At 36.8% G+C, this 18,015-nt stretch overlaps 1 protein-coding gene across 1 annotated transcript in view; it reads right to left on the bottom strand.

Annotated features, from left to right (window-relative positions):
- Nucleotides 1-18,015, bottom strand: part of HMCN1 (hemicentin 1) — a 467,830-nt gene that overhangs the window by 24,920 nt on the left and 424,895 nt on the right. The window contains exons 87-97 of the mRNA XM_028121561.2: nt 17,249-17,518; nt 16,371-16,541; nt 16,067-16,237; nt 10,730-10,900; nt 10,402-10,572; nt 9,374-9,544; nt 9,032-9,202; nt 5,818-5,967; nt 5,388-5,525; nt 4,102-4,223; nt 2,881-3,118 (exon numbers count right to left, since the gene is read on the bottom strand). Coding sequence (XP_027977362.2) covers nt 2,881-3,118; nt 4,102-4,223; nt 5,388-5,525; nt 5,818-5,967; nt 9,032-9,202; nt 9,374-9,544; nt 10,402-10,572; nt 10,730-10,900; nt 16,067-16,237; nt 16,371-16,541; nt 17,249-17,518 — 1,944 coding nt within the window. The remainder of the gene's footprint in view (nt 1-2,880; nt 3,119-4,101; nt 4,224-5,387; nt 5,526-5,817; nt 5,968-9,031; nt 9,203-9,373; nt 9,545-10,401; nt 10,573-10,729; nt 10,901-16,066; nt 16,238-16,370; nt 16,542-17,248; nt 17,519-18,015) is intronic.

Genomic DNA, 18,015 nt, shown 5'->3' with positions numbered 1-18,015 from the left:
GAATACTTCTCTTATATCTTCTAGTATAGTAATGTCTAAAGATTTTCATATTGAAATACAATGCTGAGTGGTTATCTTATTTTCAAATCTCTAACAATGCTAATTGGAAAATGGTACCTCATTGTTTTAGTTTGTATTTCTTTGCTTATTGGTGAGGTTAGACAGTTTTTCACATTCATTTGTCATTATTATTTCTTCCTTTGTGAATTTCCTGTTCACAGCCTTTATGTATTTTTTATTGGGGTGTTGTCTTTTTCTTATTAATTTTTTACAGTGCTTTTTATTTTAATTTTTTTTAAAGCAGGATCTACACCCATGTGGGGCTTGAACTTATGACCCCAAGATCAAGAGTCACATGCTCTACTGACTGAGCTAGCCAGGTGCCTTTTCTTATTGGTTTTTAAGAGACTTGTACATATTAAAGTTAATCATAGTTGTCTATAATATGTAAAGCAGATATTCTTTCTTGGTGTATATTTTAGCTTCTCAATTTTGTCATTTTCTCCCATCAAAAACTTAAAAAACTTATTTGTAGTTAAATTTATCTTTTCTTCATTGTTTCTGATGCCTTCTGATTAATTTGTAAAATATAAATATATTTTATAATTATATTTAAAAAATAAATCCATTTTATTTTAAAGATATAAAATTTAAAAAATTATATTGGTTTATGTTTGTGAGTTGACTTGACCAGCAGTTTCCAAATGCCAGTGTGCAGATCAGATACATTAGAATCATTTAGGGGTTGTGTTAAAAATACAGACTTCCAGGCCCTACCTTAGACTAGCTAAGCCAAAGCCTCTGTGCCTAGAAATATGAACTTTCATCAAGCTCTTCAGGTGATTCTAACTGCATTGTAATCATAGCTCTAGTCTAGACCCAATATAGAGGAAAAAACAAGGTGGTTAAGCAACCAAGAATGCAAGCTTGCCCCCTGGTGGTTACTTAAAAAGAAATTTTAAGTACCCAATTCTTGTAATTCACAGGAACCTCAACAAACAAATGTGCACAGATATCAGATGTAATTCATAAAATCATAGTATCTAAGAATAGTAAGGGGTTATAAATGTCCTATAGTGTGTTTTATTCTATTGTGAGATCCAGATTCTCCAACTACACCGTTACAGATCTTCAAGCAGTTCAGGCTTAGAGAATTTACATGATTGAGTAAAAAGTATACATGACTTTTAAAAATAATTTTAATTCTTCTTGTCCCAGATGCTGTAAATTCATTTTTAACCAAAGTCTCATGCAAAGTTGTCTTCTTTTAATTATATGGAGTAGTGGAAAAAGTAGAAACAGAAGTTATACCTGAAAAGTGGGCATTACTGAGGAAGAGAAACATAACTCTTCATTCCAGTGGCTCTTTTCCTTTGTCCCAGTGACCTGAACATGCATGACAACAGTAAAATGAGGTGGTGGTGGCAACATGGGAGTGGAGGTGGTGGGGGGCTAGGGGCTTCACTGCCTCTGAGGCTTCATGAATCTGTGATCATCTCAAAAAAATGTGAACATGTTCTCCTAGATTACTATGATCTCAAATTCAATGACACAGTTGATAGGTGTTGATGAAGAAAACAGTCACGTGCACAAGTGATGAAAATAAGAGTAAATTGAGAAAATGAGTGTTTAGTGTATCTGTTGAGCACGATAAAACAAAATGATATTTAAAATCTACCTGGATCTATTTTAGGAAAGCCAGCTCATAGCAAAGGCCAATATGAATCATTTTAACTGTACTCATAGGAGCAGAGAGTTCAGAGTTAAAGTCATTTAAATACTTAGTGTCTATAACATAACCACATGCAAGTATCTCCTAGCATCAAAACTTCATGAAACATGGGATGCTGATTGTTTGGGTGCCTATTATGACCAGAAAGAGATCTCAGTGCATAGACACATCAAAGAACTAGACAGCGTAGGAAGACCACTGATATCAAAGGTCATAGAACTATGCTTAGAGGGGTGCCTGGGTGGCTCAGTCATTAAGCGTCTGCCTTCGGCTCAGGTCATGATCCCAGGGTCTTGCGATTGAGCCCTGCATCGGGCTCCCTGCTCAGCGGGAAGCCTGCTTCTCCCTCTCCCACTCCCCCTGCTTGTGTTCCCTCTCTCACTGTCTCTCTCTCTTTCAAATAAATAAATAAAATCTTTAGAAAAAAAACCTATACTTAGAAAATGAAAAGCAGTTGAAAAATTGTAATGTCCAGGAGTAAGAAATGACAGATGGAATCCTGATTATTGCTGCATAATTTTTAAAAGCTGCTTTTAAAATATGGAAACTTTTTCTTTTCTTTTCTTTTTTTTCTTGTTTACTAATTTAGGTTGAGATATACCTTTACATTATATTTCAGGAATTAAAAAAAATTCCTTGACAAATATGAGTCAGAACAAGAACAATGGGCTCGAGCACCTGAAAAAAAACATCATTCTGACAAGGATATATTTTTTAAACCTTTCTGCATATCTAGAATAGAACAATAACTCCACCATGCTATATAGAGAAGCATATTAATTAGTAATCCAAATGTACTAGAACTCCCATGGGACTGGGTTTATCACAGGGCTTTACCTCCCACAAAACAGAGACAACATACATGAAAACCTGATATCATTAGGTTTAGTCTGTGCCCTAATATCCTTATTCTGAATGACATTGATGCAATTCTTTCACACACCCCCCCTTTCTTTAGGAACTAAATACTTTTCCCCCCCTATGTTTTGTTTTTAAGTAATCACTACATCCAATGTGGGGCTTGAACTCACAACCCTGAGATCAAGAGCCATAGGCTGTACCTACTGAGCCAGCCAGGCACTCCTCTTTTACCCTTTTAGAAAGGACTGGATGGAAAAATGATCTGGACTTTCCTTTACCCAAGGTACCTTTGGAAATTGAAGCATGGATTTTAAAACCCAGTGTCTCTTCTAACTGGTTGTAGTCAGATTCCACAGAGGAAGCATGAAGTGTTTCTACCAAGAAAGGCATTCTTCCCTGTGCCTCATCATAGAAAACGGTGTGGTTCCATGTGTATGGGATGCTGACGCCATCAATGGTGAACAGGCGGGTTGAGTAGGCATACAGCTGCCCGGGACCTGTCTGAATGTAGTCCTCTGTGTAATCCTAAGGAAGACAGTATAGATTTGAGGATCAGCATGGCTCATCTTATTATTTTTTCTGAGGGTACGGTGAGATCCAGAATGAGAAAAATAAAGGCTAAGGGGCTAAACATATATACAGTTGATCCTTGATCAACATGATTCGAGCTGTGTGGATCATTGTATATGATTTTTTTTATACAGTACAGTACTGTAAGTGTATTTTCTCTTCCTTATGATTTTCTTATTAACATTTTCTTTTCCCTAGCTTACTTTATTGTAAGGATACAGTACATAATACATATAACATACAAAATATGTGTTGACTGTTTATGTTATTGGTAAGACTTCTAGTCAACAGTAGGCTATTAGTAGTTAAGTTTTTGGAGTCAAAAGTCATATGTGATTTTTTGAAGGCCCAGGGGAGTTGGCACCCCATCCCCATGTTGTTCAAGGGTCAACTATAGCTCTAAATAAAATAGTAATCATACAGTTGTGCTCAGGAAATAAAAAGTTTGAAGCTTTTAATTGTAACTACACTGATTTCATCATTTTATTGTCATAAATTATAGTTTAATCAAGGGACTCAAAGTTGTAGGTAAAGAGTAAAGAAAGGATGTGAAAGGGTGATTATCATTCTTTAGTTTCTGAATTACTTTATGGGTAATATACAAAACCTTTTATATAAGTTAGTATTCTTTTTATCTGCAGAATATTAAACAAATGACTTAAATCCACATAGCAGTGATTCTGGTCCTGGTAAACAGGACCAGTAATAAACCAGTAAGTATTACTGGTAATAAAACCAGTAAGAGTGTGTAAAGACTTATTCCTGAAGATTTCTATACAAAGACAGGCTAGGCATTTCTAACCTTAGTGGTTTATTTATTCCCCTGAGCAAACAAGGGAAATTACAAAAGGTCTCTGTGCTCTTTCTATGAATCTTTGATTCCTACTCTTACCATTACTCCAAAAAAACAGTGAAGGCAAGTTATCCTGGCATTTTACCTTTACAGTGACTTCAGCAGGTGACTGAAGCTGCAGGACATAGCCACTCACAACAATATCTAGGAGCAAAGCACCATCAGAATCCAAGCCCCGGGCAATATGAGTCATCCGCAAGATTTCCCCTGGGAATTACAATTCATTCGTTTTAACAGCAAAAAATATATGGTTTGTATAAGCACAGAGCAGATTTACCTTACATATCAGTTCAGCTGTTATTTTCCTTCAAACTTGAATAAGCATAGACCATAAAGGATTAAATTCACACTTAGTCCCTGAATGAATGAGGTAGGCTTATTGAGTGGTAGGTTCTAAACCTTCTTTTTCTGTGGCAAGAACGTGGCATATAGTTATGTGAAGGTTCTATACTTTTATTTTATTATTATTTTATTTGTTAGGTGGGCTCTATGTTCAATATGGGGCTTAAACTCATGACTCTGAGATCAAGAGTCACATGCTCTACTGATTGAGCCAGCCAGGTGACCCAGAGTCCACACTTTAAATTCATAAGCAATAGCAAGATAGTTCTGCAAAAATAGGGTATGAGAAGAGACAGACAGCTTCACCAGGTGGACTGGCAATGACCACAAGTCTGGCTATAGGGCTTTGTTCTTTCCAATGCTTCAAGAAGTAGCAAAGGGGCATCTTAGTAAGCGGATGACCATGAAAAGACCCACTTGTCTTCCGGGCTGATTAAAGCTCCTTCCTCAGCCCTTCTTCCTTACAGAGCACTACCATAGAGGCTGTTCACCTTTGAAGAGGCTTGTAATGGAGTCTATAAAAATATGTATGCACTTGGAAAGTGCCATGAATAGCTCATCCATATTCATTAAGACTAAGAGTAAAGTGAAAAGCCCATAGATTTGCTTATTTTTACTTCCACCTTTTTGATAAAAAATCCCTATAGAGTATCCTAATTGAACCTCAGGTTCATAAATAAAAGTCTTTACTTAATAGCAATGACTCATTTTCCTGCTCTGTTTTGGCCTTTAAAACCCTCTCTGAGGATTTAAAGAGAAAAGATGCAGAAAAGATGAGAAAAAAACTTTTGGGGTATAAAAAAATCACTATACTGTTTGAAAACACATGGCCTCTTATAGATCCAAGTAAGTAAAAGTTTACAGAGAAATATGAAATTGCTTTTATATCACTTGTGATAAGACTACATCAAAAACTTTAAAATTATTCTCTGGGGGAATATATATATAAACTATTTTTCTTAAACAGCAACTTTTAAAGCAATCGTATTTTTTTATAGTAATAAAATATTCAGTTCAGCTGACACTAACCAGTTGCAAATTCCACCTGGGTTTCTCTCTTGAAGACTGCATTGGTGAGGGTAAAGCCATTGACTGCTTCTCCTATTTCCTTTGCTGTTGTCCAATAAATGGGATTTAGAATAGAAACTATTTTTCTCATTGCTGGACCTAAAGAAGAAAGGATAAATAAGGTGACAAAGAAAGATATACAATCCATTGTTATTATTATCTTCAGGACCTGTTACTTACAAGGATGAATCCTAAATAATGAATAATAGCAAAGTAAGCATCAGGATCTCACCTGTCTTTAAGAATTTGCCATTGGGATAGAACTAAGGACTATTATAGAGATCATTGAGTAGTAGCATTGTCTAGACGTTTTAAGCAGAAATAAGTGAAGAATAACATATAAATTTAAAAAAAGAGGCTATTAACAACTTTTATAAGCAAAGAGACTTACCAAGGCTGCGAGGTATGTTGGTAATTTTGGCGTGTATTATTCTAGTGTCAGAGGTAGGACTATCTGTTACTGTGGCATTAAGGAAAGCAATTCCAAATTCAACATCATTAATATTTCCAATAACACTTCCTCTGGCTCGCTGGGGCCCACCTATTGGGGGAAGAAAAAACAGTCTTGGATAAGGAAACAATTTCATCAATGTTACAGGGGAGAAAAGAAGGCCAGTATTCAAAGATGCTACAAATCTTCTTTCAAACATTTAAAATATCATATGACATCTGAATTTAGGAGTGAAATAAATAAGCTTTCAAAACATTCTACTTTCATGTAACACTCATCCTCCCACATAAATCTAGGGTCCTTCCAATCTATGTATATCATGGCATTATTTCACAATCCAAAGAATACAATCAGTACCCAGTCCCAAAGCCAAAATAAAGGTGTTTGTTGATGGTGATGAAATGATGATAATAATGAGAGTTTATTGAGCATGTCATGCACTATACTAAGCACTTAGTATGAGGTAACTCTTTTAATCCAGTCAAAAATCCTATAAAGTCATTTTAAATGTCCACAGTTTACGGACTAGGAAAATAAAGTTCAGAGACATAAGTGGTGGAATGAAGATCTGAACACAGATGTGCTTGGCATCAAAACCCATGTTCCTTTATCTACTGCCACCTTTGTGAGGAGGATCACCTCAAAACAGTTCCTGAGCCTCGTTACAGGTCACTGTCAACATAGGTGTGGAGCATTTAATAGGTATTATTCAGTCTTGGGTTTCAGATGGAAGGCTTACCAAGTTTTCTTTAATACCTATATATACTGGAAAATAGTTAACTTGAGAAAAAATTGAGAAGGGTGTTTTACTTTTAACAGTGCTGCAAAATTCATACAATTAGGTTGAAAACAACTACACACTTTTAAAAAAGCATCTCTACAGTAATTTTATGCCTTCTTTCCATTGTTCAACAAAATTATTAGTTACTGACACAGAATAGGTGGTTAATGAATGCTTTTTAAGTGAACTGCATGCTTTAGCAAGAGCAGGAAACATACTGGGAAGAAGCTGATAGAAAAGTTCATAAATATTCATTACTTGATGACTTTTAACTGAATATATTTTTAAAAAGTCACTAGGTTTTTCAGATATTGTTATATATTATATACCAGGGAGAAATACAATTGTATTTAATTTCAGAAAAATCAGTAAGTATAGTATTTTACCATTTTAATTTGCATTACTTTGATTATTTGTGACAGAATACATTTTTTTTCACATTGGTTCAGCCTTCATGTTCTGGATTACATTCATTTGTTCATTTATACATAGGCAATATACAGGATATAATAATAAGAAAGAAAAAGGCATGAGGCCTGCCTTCATAGAACTTATATCTGAAAGAGGGAGACAGACATTAATTAGAATTCCACAAACAAATGTAAAATTGAAATGTACTAATGTATGAGATATCTACTACCTAGGGAAGTCTGAGAAGAAAGTAAAAATAGAGTGGAGGTCTGAAGAAAGTTAGGTCTTAACTAGGCCAGAAACGGCAGGACAAGGGCTTTCTGGGTAGAGCAAATAGCATGTGTCACCCTTTTGGGAGGTGGTGGCTTGCCATATCTGAGAAACCAAAAGGAGCAAAGGGTGGAGAGTGGTGGGAGAGTCGTGGGAACCATACTGCAAGATGATACAGGAAAGTAGACAGTAGGGCCAATCAGGACCTTGGAGGCCATTTTGGTTCTTATCTTCAGTCTTAAGCAGGAGAGAGGGGTAGAAGGATCACTAATTCATTTAGTTCTCTGGGTCATTTGATCTGGGTCATTTGACCATTTTGACCTTGGTTCTCTAGTCTCCAGAGGATCTTGTGTCCCAGCACTCAACAGATTATCTCCTAGGTCCGGGTAGCTAATTGGGATCGTTGAAACTCTCTGCCAGACTCAGTAATCCAAATTGTTCACCTGTTTGGACTTCCTTCTGCTCCTGGGGTTCTTGTATCCATGACAGAATAATAACCCTTAGATGAACAATACCCCTTGACAGTGACCTGTAACAAGGCTCAGGAGCTACAAAATGCCTCAATTAAAACTAGAACTGTCACCATGCCTACATGTCAGAACCTCAAAATCCTTGGTAATCAGTTGATATGTTGACAAGATATGTTGAACAGTTGACTGATGAGACACTTGTCCTTTTAGCTTGTCTAGTTCTTAGAAATCTCTTCATGTAACTCCTCTCTCTCACTCTGCCAAATGAGCCTTTCTGATTTTCAGGGACATTTTATTTCTAAAGCACCCTTAAGGCTTTGGAAAGTTCAGTGGTATCTTAGCACTTTAACAATGTGAAACTGTTCTTTTTAATTTTCTTATAGTCCTTAGAAAGTCCTCTGAGACAAGCAACCTTAACATTATCCACCATTTCTTGGGACTCCAACAAACTTTCTAAGGTCCATAGGTTTAGAATTCTGGCTTCATTCTTTCTGAATTTTTTTTAAAGATTATTTATTTATTTAAGAGAGAAAGTGTACACCAGCGGGGGTAGGGATAGATGGAGAGGGAGAAAGAATCTCAAGCAGACTCCATACTGAGCGCAGAGCCCAATGGGGGCTCCATCTCACAACCCTGAGATCATGACAAAATCAACAGTTGGACGCTTAACCAACTGAGCCACCCAGGTGCCCCACCTTCTGAAATTTTACATCATTTACAATATCCAGCCATGTTGTATGACTTGGGTTATCATACCTGAGCTCCCCCTACGTTTTTTCCTAGAACTGAACTGGTCCCTATTTTACTTTCCACATTCATGTTCTCCATATTTCCTTCCATGAAAAAATAGCCCCCAACTGTGTATTTCTGTTAAGTATTCAGTTTCTGTTTCACTCTCATTTTCAGCCTGGAATCTCAGCCTGGCTTTCTCTAGTGTTCCAAACCCTTGTATTCCTCAAGCCTAGGACTACTATTTATAGCTGTGCAGACCATATCCTTTTACAAGAGGGCCTGGATGGGGGTGAGCAGCAGCTAAAATCCAGCCGTAAGATTTGGTGTAGACCAACTTGAAGGGGGAAAAAATACATTTTTCCTAATTCTTCCTTCTGAAGTTGGCACCATTTTGCAATTTGTGGGCTCAGAGGGATATCCTTTTCTAATCTGCAAGAAGGCTGTAGATAAATTAGCAATGGTTCCACCAAAGTCTAACTTAGTTGCTTACCTGGACATGCTTGCATATTGCATCTGGACACCTGAGTAGCATCTCCTGGACAGGGGCGCCCGCTTTTAGATGGCACTGGATTGTTGCACAGCCGTTTTCGAATCTTTTCACCTCCTCCGCAAGAGGCAGAGCACTGGCCCCAATTATGCCAGTTTCCCCAACTTCCATCCACTGTGAACAAGAATAGAATGGCCAATATTAACCCATGGGTTTTAAAATCTACAGTTCAGGTGACCCTACCTATACAACTCTCATTTTAAGATCTGAAATGATGGGGCTAGCTACAATGAGCACTAAGTGAAATGCTTTACTTATTCTACTGCCAGGAGTCGGGGGGCTCACCAGGACACATGTCAGTGTTGCACCTCTGGATCTGGGAGTCTGGCCCCCCACAAGCTCTTCCACCGTTGGAGGGATGAGGGTTATCACATGTGCGGTACCGCCGCATCTGCCCCCCATTGCACGTCCGGCTGCACATTCCCCAGCCGCTCCAAGGACTCCAGTTACCATGAACTACAACAGAGAACCATTGGAACAGGTGCTAAACAGTGACATTCATCCAAAAAGTATGGTAAGACTCTCCCCAGGAACTGAAAAGAAATATACGAATCGATGAATAGGAAACTTCCAAAGGCAGATGGTTTAGCTGTTATTCTGACTAGAAACTGGGTATACATTCCCATCATTGAGAAATTCCATTTAATATACACTTACTGAGTCTTACAGTATTCCAGGAGATGAAGGATATGAACGAGACAAGAGCTCTGCTCTTGATGAGTCAAGACTATAAAATCCAGATACAGTGGATTCAGATGCGGTTAGGGTCTTAAAATCTAGCTGGGTGGACTGAATTAAGGAAAAGAGCCACCGCTCGCCTCTGTAAAGATATCATCAACACCGTAAGAGTGGCCTTGTCCTTGCATTCTGCAGCCGGTCCTAGAGAGGCAATGACATAGGACACAGCCCTTGCCTATATATAAATAAGTTACACCTATGGTATTACACAGGCACAGCAGCGACTATACAACACTTGGATATTCTACACCAAAGGTAGATGCATCAAGTAACAGTATATTATGACTTTTTAAAAATTCTTATTTTTTTTTATTTTTAAAGATTTTATTTATTTGAGAGAGAGAGCATATGAGCGTAGGGGAGGGGCAGAGGGAGAGGGAGAAGCAGACTCCCCACTGAGCAGGGAGTGCCATCGGGACTTGATCCCAGGACCTTGGGATCATGACCTGAGCTGAAGGCAGATGCTTAACCAACTGAGCCACCCAGCTGTGCCAGTATATTATAACTTTAAGGACTTAAGGCCATAACAAAACTTTAAGAAAGTATAATGTTGACTCACTATTTCCAACACTCACTTGGACAAGGGTCATTATTGCAAAAATCGCTCTGGACATCACTCCCTTCACATCTGCTTCCTCCATACTGGGGGACAGGATCAGAGCACTCCCTTGTTCTCTGTCTGGCACCTCCTCCACAGGACACAGTACAGGTATTCCAACTGGTCCAAGCTGCCCACTTGCCATCAACTGGGTTAAGGAAAAACATATGTGCTCTGTTACTACAATACCCTGAGCATTGTTACGTTGGGTGATGTTCTTATTGACATTGATTCTTACTGACATGCTACTCAAATAAGAGGTAGATGTCAATTTATTATGGGTAAAAACACTGTATTTCTCTTACCTGGACAGTGTCTTTCATTACAAACTTGCATCTGTGTTTCTGCCCCATCACAATAGGATCCATCAAATGATGGTGGTGGATTATTGCACAGTCTGGTCCTTATCTGGGCACCTTTACCACAACTTTCACTGCATGCGCTCCAAGGCTGCCAAGTGCCCCATGCTCCATGAACTACAAATATCCCATGAGACAAGTTGCAAGTTGCAAGGCACAGAACCACATTTGTTAAATAAACAAAATTATACAAGTAAATTAACTCAGTAATGAGTTAAATTAGCCTGGAATCTAAAATAACTGAAATTGAACCAAAGGAAACATAAATAATGTTCTCCTTTCTCCTTCTGGTTAGATTTTCATGGGAATTAGTGTTTATAGGAAAATTCAGAAGGCTACCTAATGCCAAAATGAATGCTTACAATTATCCAAAGGGACTATTTTATTAAAATAGAATGTAACCAAACTACCATATGTAAACCCAATCTAAGTTTAAAAAATCCTAGATAAGCATTTGTTTGTGCTTTATGCTCTGGGAAAAGTGGAAGGAACCAGAAGCTTAGGAGCAAGGCTGTATAACAGATCTAGATGCAATTATAAACAATACAATCATTTCCATAATGATAACTTGGACTCTAGACTCAAGACCACATCTTTAAGCCTGATTCATCTTCATGTTTAAAAATACACTTAGATCGTTCAACAACATGATGATTTGCACAGTTGTAGCTCCTTAAAAAATTGTCTCCATTACATAATGTTCATGAATTAAAAATTCTGAATAACATACTCACCTGCTTCCTAAACACCAAAAATTTGACCAGTAGTTTCCACGAGTGATATTAAGGCCTTCCTTTTGGTAACTAACATATTGTACCATGTAACCGCAAGACTGAAACAACCTCGTGTTTCCTACCAGGTGCATGGGCTAAGAATCAACATTATGGTTTCTCTCATGTATAAGTCAGTATCAAGTGATATTTTTGCTTTAAGGGTATTTTCTAGAAATGGGGCTCATAAAATATGTTTTTGTGGTCACCCAATTGAACCAAGATATGAACCAAAATAGGGCCTTAAGGTCAGTGTCTAAATATTCTCTTAACACAACCTATCAGACACCAAAAGAATTAGTTGAAAACCAAGTAATGACATTAAATTATCATCTGCCTGCTTTGTTTAGAAAATAGTTTAAAACACACCTTAGATTTTCTTTCAATTAACTATTTTCTAGTTGTGTTTATTACATATCCGTGTACTTAGTAGACACAGACAAGCATAGTCATACACATGTGTTTTAGCCAATGAGAATCTGGACTAAAAAGTATTTGATTAACCCTAAAAAAAAAAAGGAAAGAAAAGAAAAGAAAAAGAGAAAGAACAAAGCCTTTAAATATAAGGCAGATATTACTCAAAACTACTTCTTTATTAATTTGGATTACTGATGTATGGACTGTGTGATTGAAAAAAGTCAGCTATTCCAATTATTTTAATATGTTCAATTTTCAAGGCTGTTGGTTAACAAAAAGCCACTGATGCATTTTTTTAAATTGGAGGATTACAATTGGGTGATGCTTATTCATTTATTATCTGTGAAGTTTCTATTACATATAAGTAGAGGTGTTTGTCTGAAGAACTTTTATTTTTTTAAATCAGTACAGAACACCCCAACCAGAATTTAATTTAATGACATAATATGTGGCAGAGTTAAAATGTTTCTTTTATATGAATGAAATGAAAAGAAAAAATTTAGAATGATAATATAAACCAGATAAAGTATAAAACACTGTGGTATATAAATAATACAAAAGAAAGCAGCTATGGAGGAATTAGTATGTAAGAAAAATCCGAATTGTAATAGATGAATTTGTGCTACACTAGGTCGCAGTTCTGATTCTGGAAAAGCAATAGAGCATGGTGCTTAGGTGCAAGGACTCTGGACCTAAGCAAGAATCTTACTATTGTACTGTACTATTCTTGCAAGTTTCTGTAATTTTGACAGTATTAAGAATAAGTTCTTACTAAAAAGAGTCAAACTCTGTGAAGCAAAAATTAACAGAATTACAAAAAAACCCCAACAAACCCAGATGAAACCACTATCATAGTTGGAGACTATGACACCCCTCTATCACAAATGCACAGATGTAGCAGGCAGAAAACCAGTAAGGAAATTGCTGAATTCAACATTACCATTGATCAAATGGACATAATTAAACATTTACAGGCTATACCATCCAACAACAGCAGAATACACATTCTTCTCAAGCTCACCAGCAACATTCACCCAGACACAACACATTCTGGGTATAGAACACATCTTTAAAAAATTTAATAAAAGAATAGAAATCATATAATATCTGCTGTCAGACCACAGTAGAATTAAGAGAATCAATAACAGAAAGATAACTGGAAAACCCTCATATATGTGGAGATTAAACAACACACTTCAAAATGATACATAGTTCAAAGAAGAAATCTCAACAGAAGTTAAAAATATTTTGAACTAAATGGAGATGAAAGCACAACTTATCAAAATTTGTGGGATGCAGCAAAAGCAGTGCTAGGAGGGAAATTTATAGCATTGAATGCATATGATAGAAAAGAAAGATCTAAATCAATCATCTAAGTTTCCACCTCAGGAAATTAGAAGAAGAGAAAGTTAATTCCAAAGTAGGCAGAAGAAAAAAAAATTAGAGCAGAAATCAGTGAAACTGACAAAAGGAAATCAATAGATAAAATCAATGAAACCAAATGCTGGATATTTGAAATTATCAATAAAGTCAATAAGCATCTAGCCAGAGGAAGAAAAAGAGAGATTGGGACACAAATTACTAGTATCAGAAATGAAAGAGGGGCATTACTATGGATCCTATGAACATTAAAAGGTTAATAAAGTGATACTATGACTATACTTAAATTTGACAACCTACATGAAATGGACCAATTTCTTGAAAGACACAATTTGCCAAAACCTGCACAAGAAGAAACAGACATCTGAATAAGCCTATATCTACTAAAGAAATTGAATCAAAATTAATAACTTTCCAAAACAGAAAGCACTGTGCCAATGGGTTCAACCTGAATTTTCCCAAACATTTAAGGAAGAAATTATACCAATTCTTTACTATCTCTTCCAGAGGACAGAAGCAGAAGGATTACATTCTAACTTATTCTATGAGGCCAGCATTGCCCTAATACCAAAACCAGACAAAGACATTACAAGAAAAGAAAACTATGCGTCAATTTCTCTCATGAACATAGATGAAAAAATCCTCAACGAAATATTAGCAAGTTGATTACAACAATGTATAAAAAGAAAATCCCTTCTATCCCTAAGAATCTGACAAACCCCCAGATGAAAAGGGTTTTCTTAGGCTACCTGCTCAGTTTGCAATGGTATGATGATAAATTTAATAACCACCTCTCAGGAAATAGAGAAACTGATTTGTAGCATCATGGTGTAAATGCTTCCAAAGGTGTGAATGCTCCCACTATGGTCTGTGCCCAGCTAGTAATATGATGTCACTAAACTTTCAACTGGAAAGAGATACATGTTTTCATTTGCTGGTCTCAGGATACCACTGATATTTTGCCAAAACAATAGTTAAATTCAATTAATTTAGGGACTGGGGAATAACCAGAGAAAGTCTCAAAAATAGTAAGCCAGTAGAACAGTGAGCAAATATCAGTAAACCGATAGTTACTCAACATGAAGAGAAAAAAACCTGACTTTTATTTTCAGACATCTACAAATATTTTGCTTTTCATTGTATCAGTATCATAACTGACAATCTGTACAAAGACTGCTCTAATCAGGTGTTCTGGCTCTTTTGACTTTGATATATTATGCTATTATAATCAGCTTTCTAATTCTTTAAGATTAAAAGAACAGTTTTGGCTTTGGCTTATTTTTTTTTAAGATTTCATGACAGTATTTTACTTATATTTACTAGTGCAATGTAAGTTCTGAGCTGCAAATCCAGATACCCAGGATCTAAGCACAAAGGCTTAGGAATCAGACAGACCTGGATTCAAATCCTGGATTCACTTTTTACTAGCTATGTAACGTCAGTGAATTATCATCTATTTTCTGAATTTTGGTTTCCTCATTTATACAATAGGACGCAATACCCAGTGTAGTCAGCATCTATTACATTTTGGTTGTCCTCATCCCGCCACTTCCTTCATTTAAATCATCTCAGCTAAGGTGTCTCTCCAGGTTTGCTTTCTCCCTGCAACTCTTGGCATTTGTTCGGTAGGCTTATAAATATCTGAATGATATTATCTATTTACCATTCTAACTGGAGCAGTGAAAACAATGCCTTGAGCACAGAGTGGGTGCTCAATAAATATTTGTTGGATAAATGAATGAATAATGAATGAATAAATGAATGACCATACACTTCTATCCCATATGATTTCTTTCTGGCTGTCAAACCAGGAGCCTGACCCTCCTGACACATGCTAGGTAGGCAGCTCAAGCTGGTTATCCAAGTATCTGGACTTAGCTGAGTTCAGAGGTGAGCATGAGACCCAAACAAAATCAAACAGGGCTCCTTTTCAGAGGTTGATAGGAATTCTGAGAGAGAGAGCAAGACTCTTTTTTTTTCTGAGGCCTTACATTATAAGGCCCCTGTGAGCCAGGAGCTGCCAGCAGTCATTTTTTCCACTGCTTGGAAAGAGTTTAATGGACAATAAAGCCAGAGAGGAAAGCAGAGACGAGAGATGGAAAACATGCTAGTAAAAACACTGGCCAAATCCTTGAATTCAATCATACCTGAAAGTAGAATCCTCTACTTAAGCTTATTTAGGTTTGGTTTCTGTCGCTTTAATCTGAAAGAACCCTAAAATACTAGGGTTGTTTTATAAAGTAAAAAACAACATGTACATAAAGCACCTAGCATGGTTCCTAGAACATGACAGGTGTTTAGTGAATGGTTGCTATTATTATCTCAACCCTCTCTAATTGTGTGTTTCTGGGAAAGTCTTTAAATACCCTAGACTTCATTTTTCTTACCTGAAAATGAATGGCTGCATTAGATGTTAAGGTCCTAATTACTTTTAAATTCTATGATTTTGTAAATACTATGTTTTCTCTACATGATTAAAAATACACCACAGTTGGTGGAACATAAAGGTATTCAATTAAATCAGGGATTTTACTTAACATTGATTAATGTCATACCTTTCATAACTTTATTAATGAGACAGAATTAATAACACAGAGAATAAATATATTCCAGGGTAGAGGCTATAACATCTTTTTAGAACAAAGGAGAAAAGGTCATTATAACCCCTTTACTGGAGTTAAAAATAGCCAAGTTTTGCTCATCAGTGGATTCTCACCTGGGCAGGGCCTAATGTTGCACATGATTATTTCTACTGCATTTCCTTCACATGGCCTCCCACCATATTGAGCTGATGGATTATTGCAAGTTCTGGTCCTGGTTCGGTTGCCACGTCCACAACTCCTTGTGCATTCTTCCCAAGGGTTCCATTCTGACCAGCTACCATCCACTATACAAAGGTGAAACATTACACTGTCAGATAATTTGCAATTTAAAGCATTAACACTGAGATAATCCATAGTTAGGGAACAGAGATGAGTATCTATTAAACATGTGCCTATCCGTTGAATAAAGAGATGTACCTGGACACAGTTTACGTTGACAGTTTCGCATTTCTGAATCTGACCCTTGGCAAGGCTTCCCACCATTGGCTGGAAAGGGGTTGTTGCAAAGACGACTTCTCTTTTGGATGCCTTTTCCGCAGGTGACACTGCAGGCTCTCCAAGTAGACCACTGGGAATATCCACCATGAACTGCAAATAAAACATTGTACTTTGTCTCTGTGTTTGTAAACAACAAAACATAAATTGAATTTCATTTATGCACTGGGTCTAGAGCTGAATCTATAATTGCTGAGCAACTGCTTATGGGTGCTGTCCTTGATGGTAAAATAAAATCTATATGGGAAAGAAGAATTTCAAACAGTTAACTAGAGTTTGTTCCCAGCTCTAATACTGACTCATGAAGACATGGCTGCCAAAAGAGTGAGAGACCAAGAAGTTCAAATACTGTTTACCTTTTGGTTATGTCATTCTTTAAAGAAAAATAAATGCATGGATTTCTGAGAAGAAATTTGACTTAGTTTTGAATCAAAACTTCAGTTTGGGATTTTGAATTATTAGAGCTTGGTATTTTACTACTCTAATCTGCATTGTTTTATTCCCTCCAATCTAGAAATTATGTGATTTTTGTTCTAGCACCACAATCTAGAAGTATCTTAAGGGTAAAAGGAGACTTAGACTAAGATGCTTAATAATTTTTATGATTTGGATTGCCCCAGGTGCTATATATTTATTTATTTTTAAAGTTTATTTATTTTTTTAAATAATCTCTACACCCAACACAGGGCTCAAACTCACAGCCCTGAAATCAAAAGTTGCATGCTCTTCCAACTGAGCCAGCCAGGGTAACAGTACCTCCTGGTGCTATTTTATGTAAATATCCCTCTGATCACACTCACCCTGGACTGTGACCGGCACTCTGACAAGGACAGAACCCATCAAGTTTCGAGCAACACATTCATATTCAGACGTATCTTCTTTCTGAGCAGCAGCAATATGTAATGAGTTGTTTGACAACACATTAACTCGGTCATCCCAGGGGACAGAGTGCCCTTGACGGGACCATGTAATGGTTGGATGAGGCTCTCCAGTTGCCTGACAATTCAACATGACTTTGTCACCAGCATTAATAACAGTTTCTACTGGCTCAAGAGTGATAATAGGAGGACCTACAGAAAAAAGAACATAGTGCTTCTTAGTTTTTGTAAAGTAATATTAACATTTTTATTAATATTATAGAGTAACATCATTTGAAAAAAAATAGGCTGATTTGTTTGTAAAACACACTGTAGTTTCTCAACTACTAAGGTTGCAATGGCCATTGGCATATTTGCCTATAGCATGGGCTCTACAGTCATACTTTCTGGGCTCCAACTCTGCTTCTGTTCCTTAGGACCTCTCTGAGCCTTTGAGCCTTTGTATCCTTCAGAGAATTCTTGTTAAGGCTCCACTAAGATGATGTAAGCCTAGCTCTTTGACAGGGGAAGCACATAATATTATTAGTACTATTGTTGTTATCATTGTTTTTGTGTTTTACATAGTGAACATTCATGTCTTTCCCTTACATAACTTTTTGAGGGAGAGTCATCATTAACTTTTTCTTTCATAACTGGTCACCATTCATGTATTCAATAAACACGTACCGAGAGCCTACTATTTGCCAGGC

The sequence above is a fragment of the Eumetopias jubatus genome, unplaced genomic scaffold, assembly GCF_037043125.1.
Source record: "Eumetopias jubatus isolate StellerSeaLion01/CBP00866 unplaced genomic scaffold, mEumJub1_p1.0 scaffold_12, whole genome shotgun sequence".
NCBI lineage: Eukaryota > Metazoa > Chordata > Mammalia > Carnivora > Otariidae > Eumetopias > Eumetopias jubatus.
This window is presented reverse-complemented; position numbering and strand designations above follow the sequence as displayed.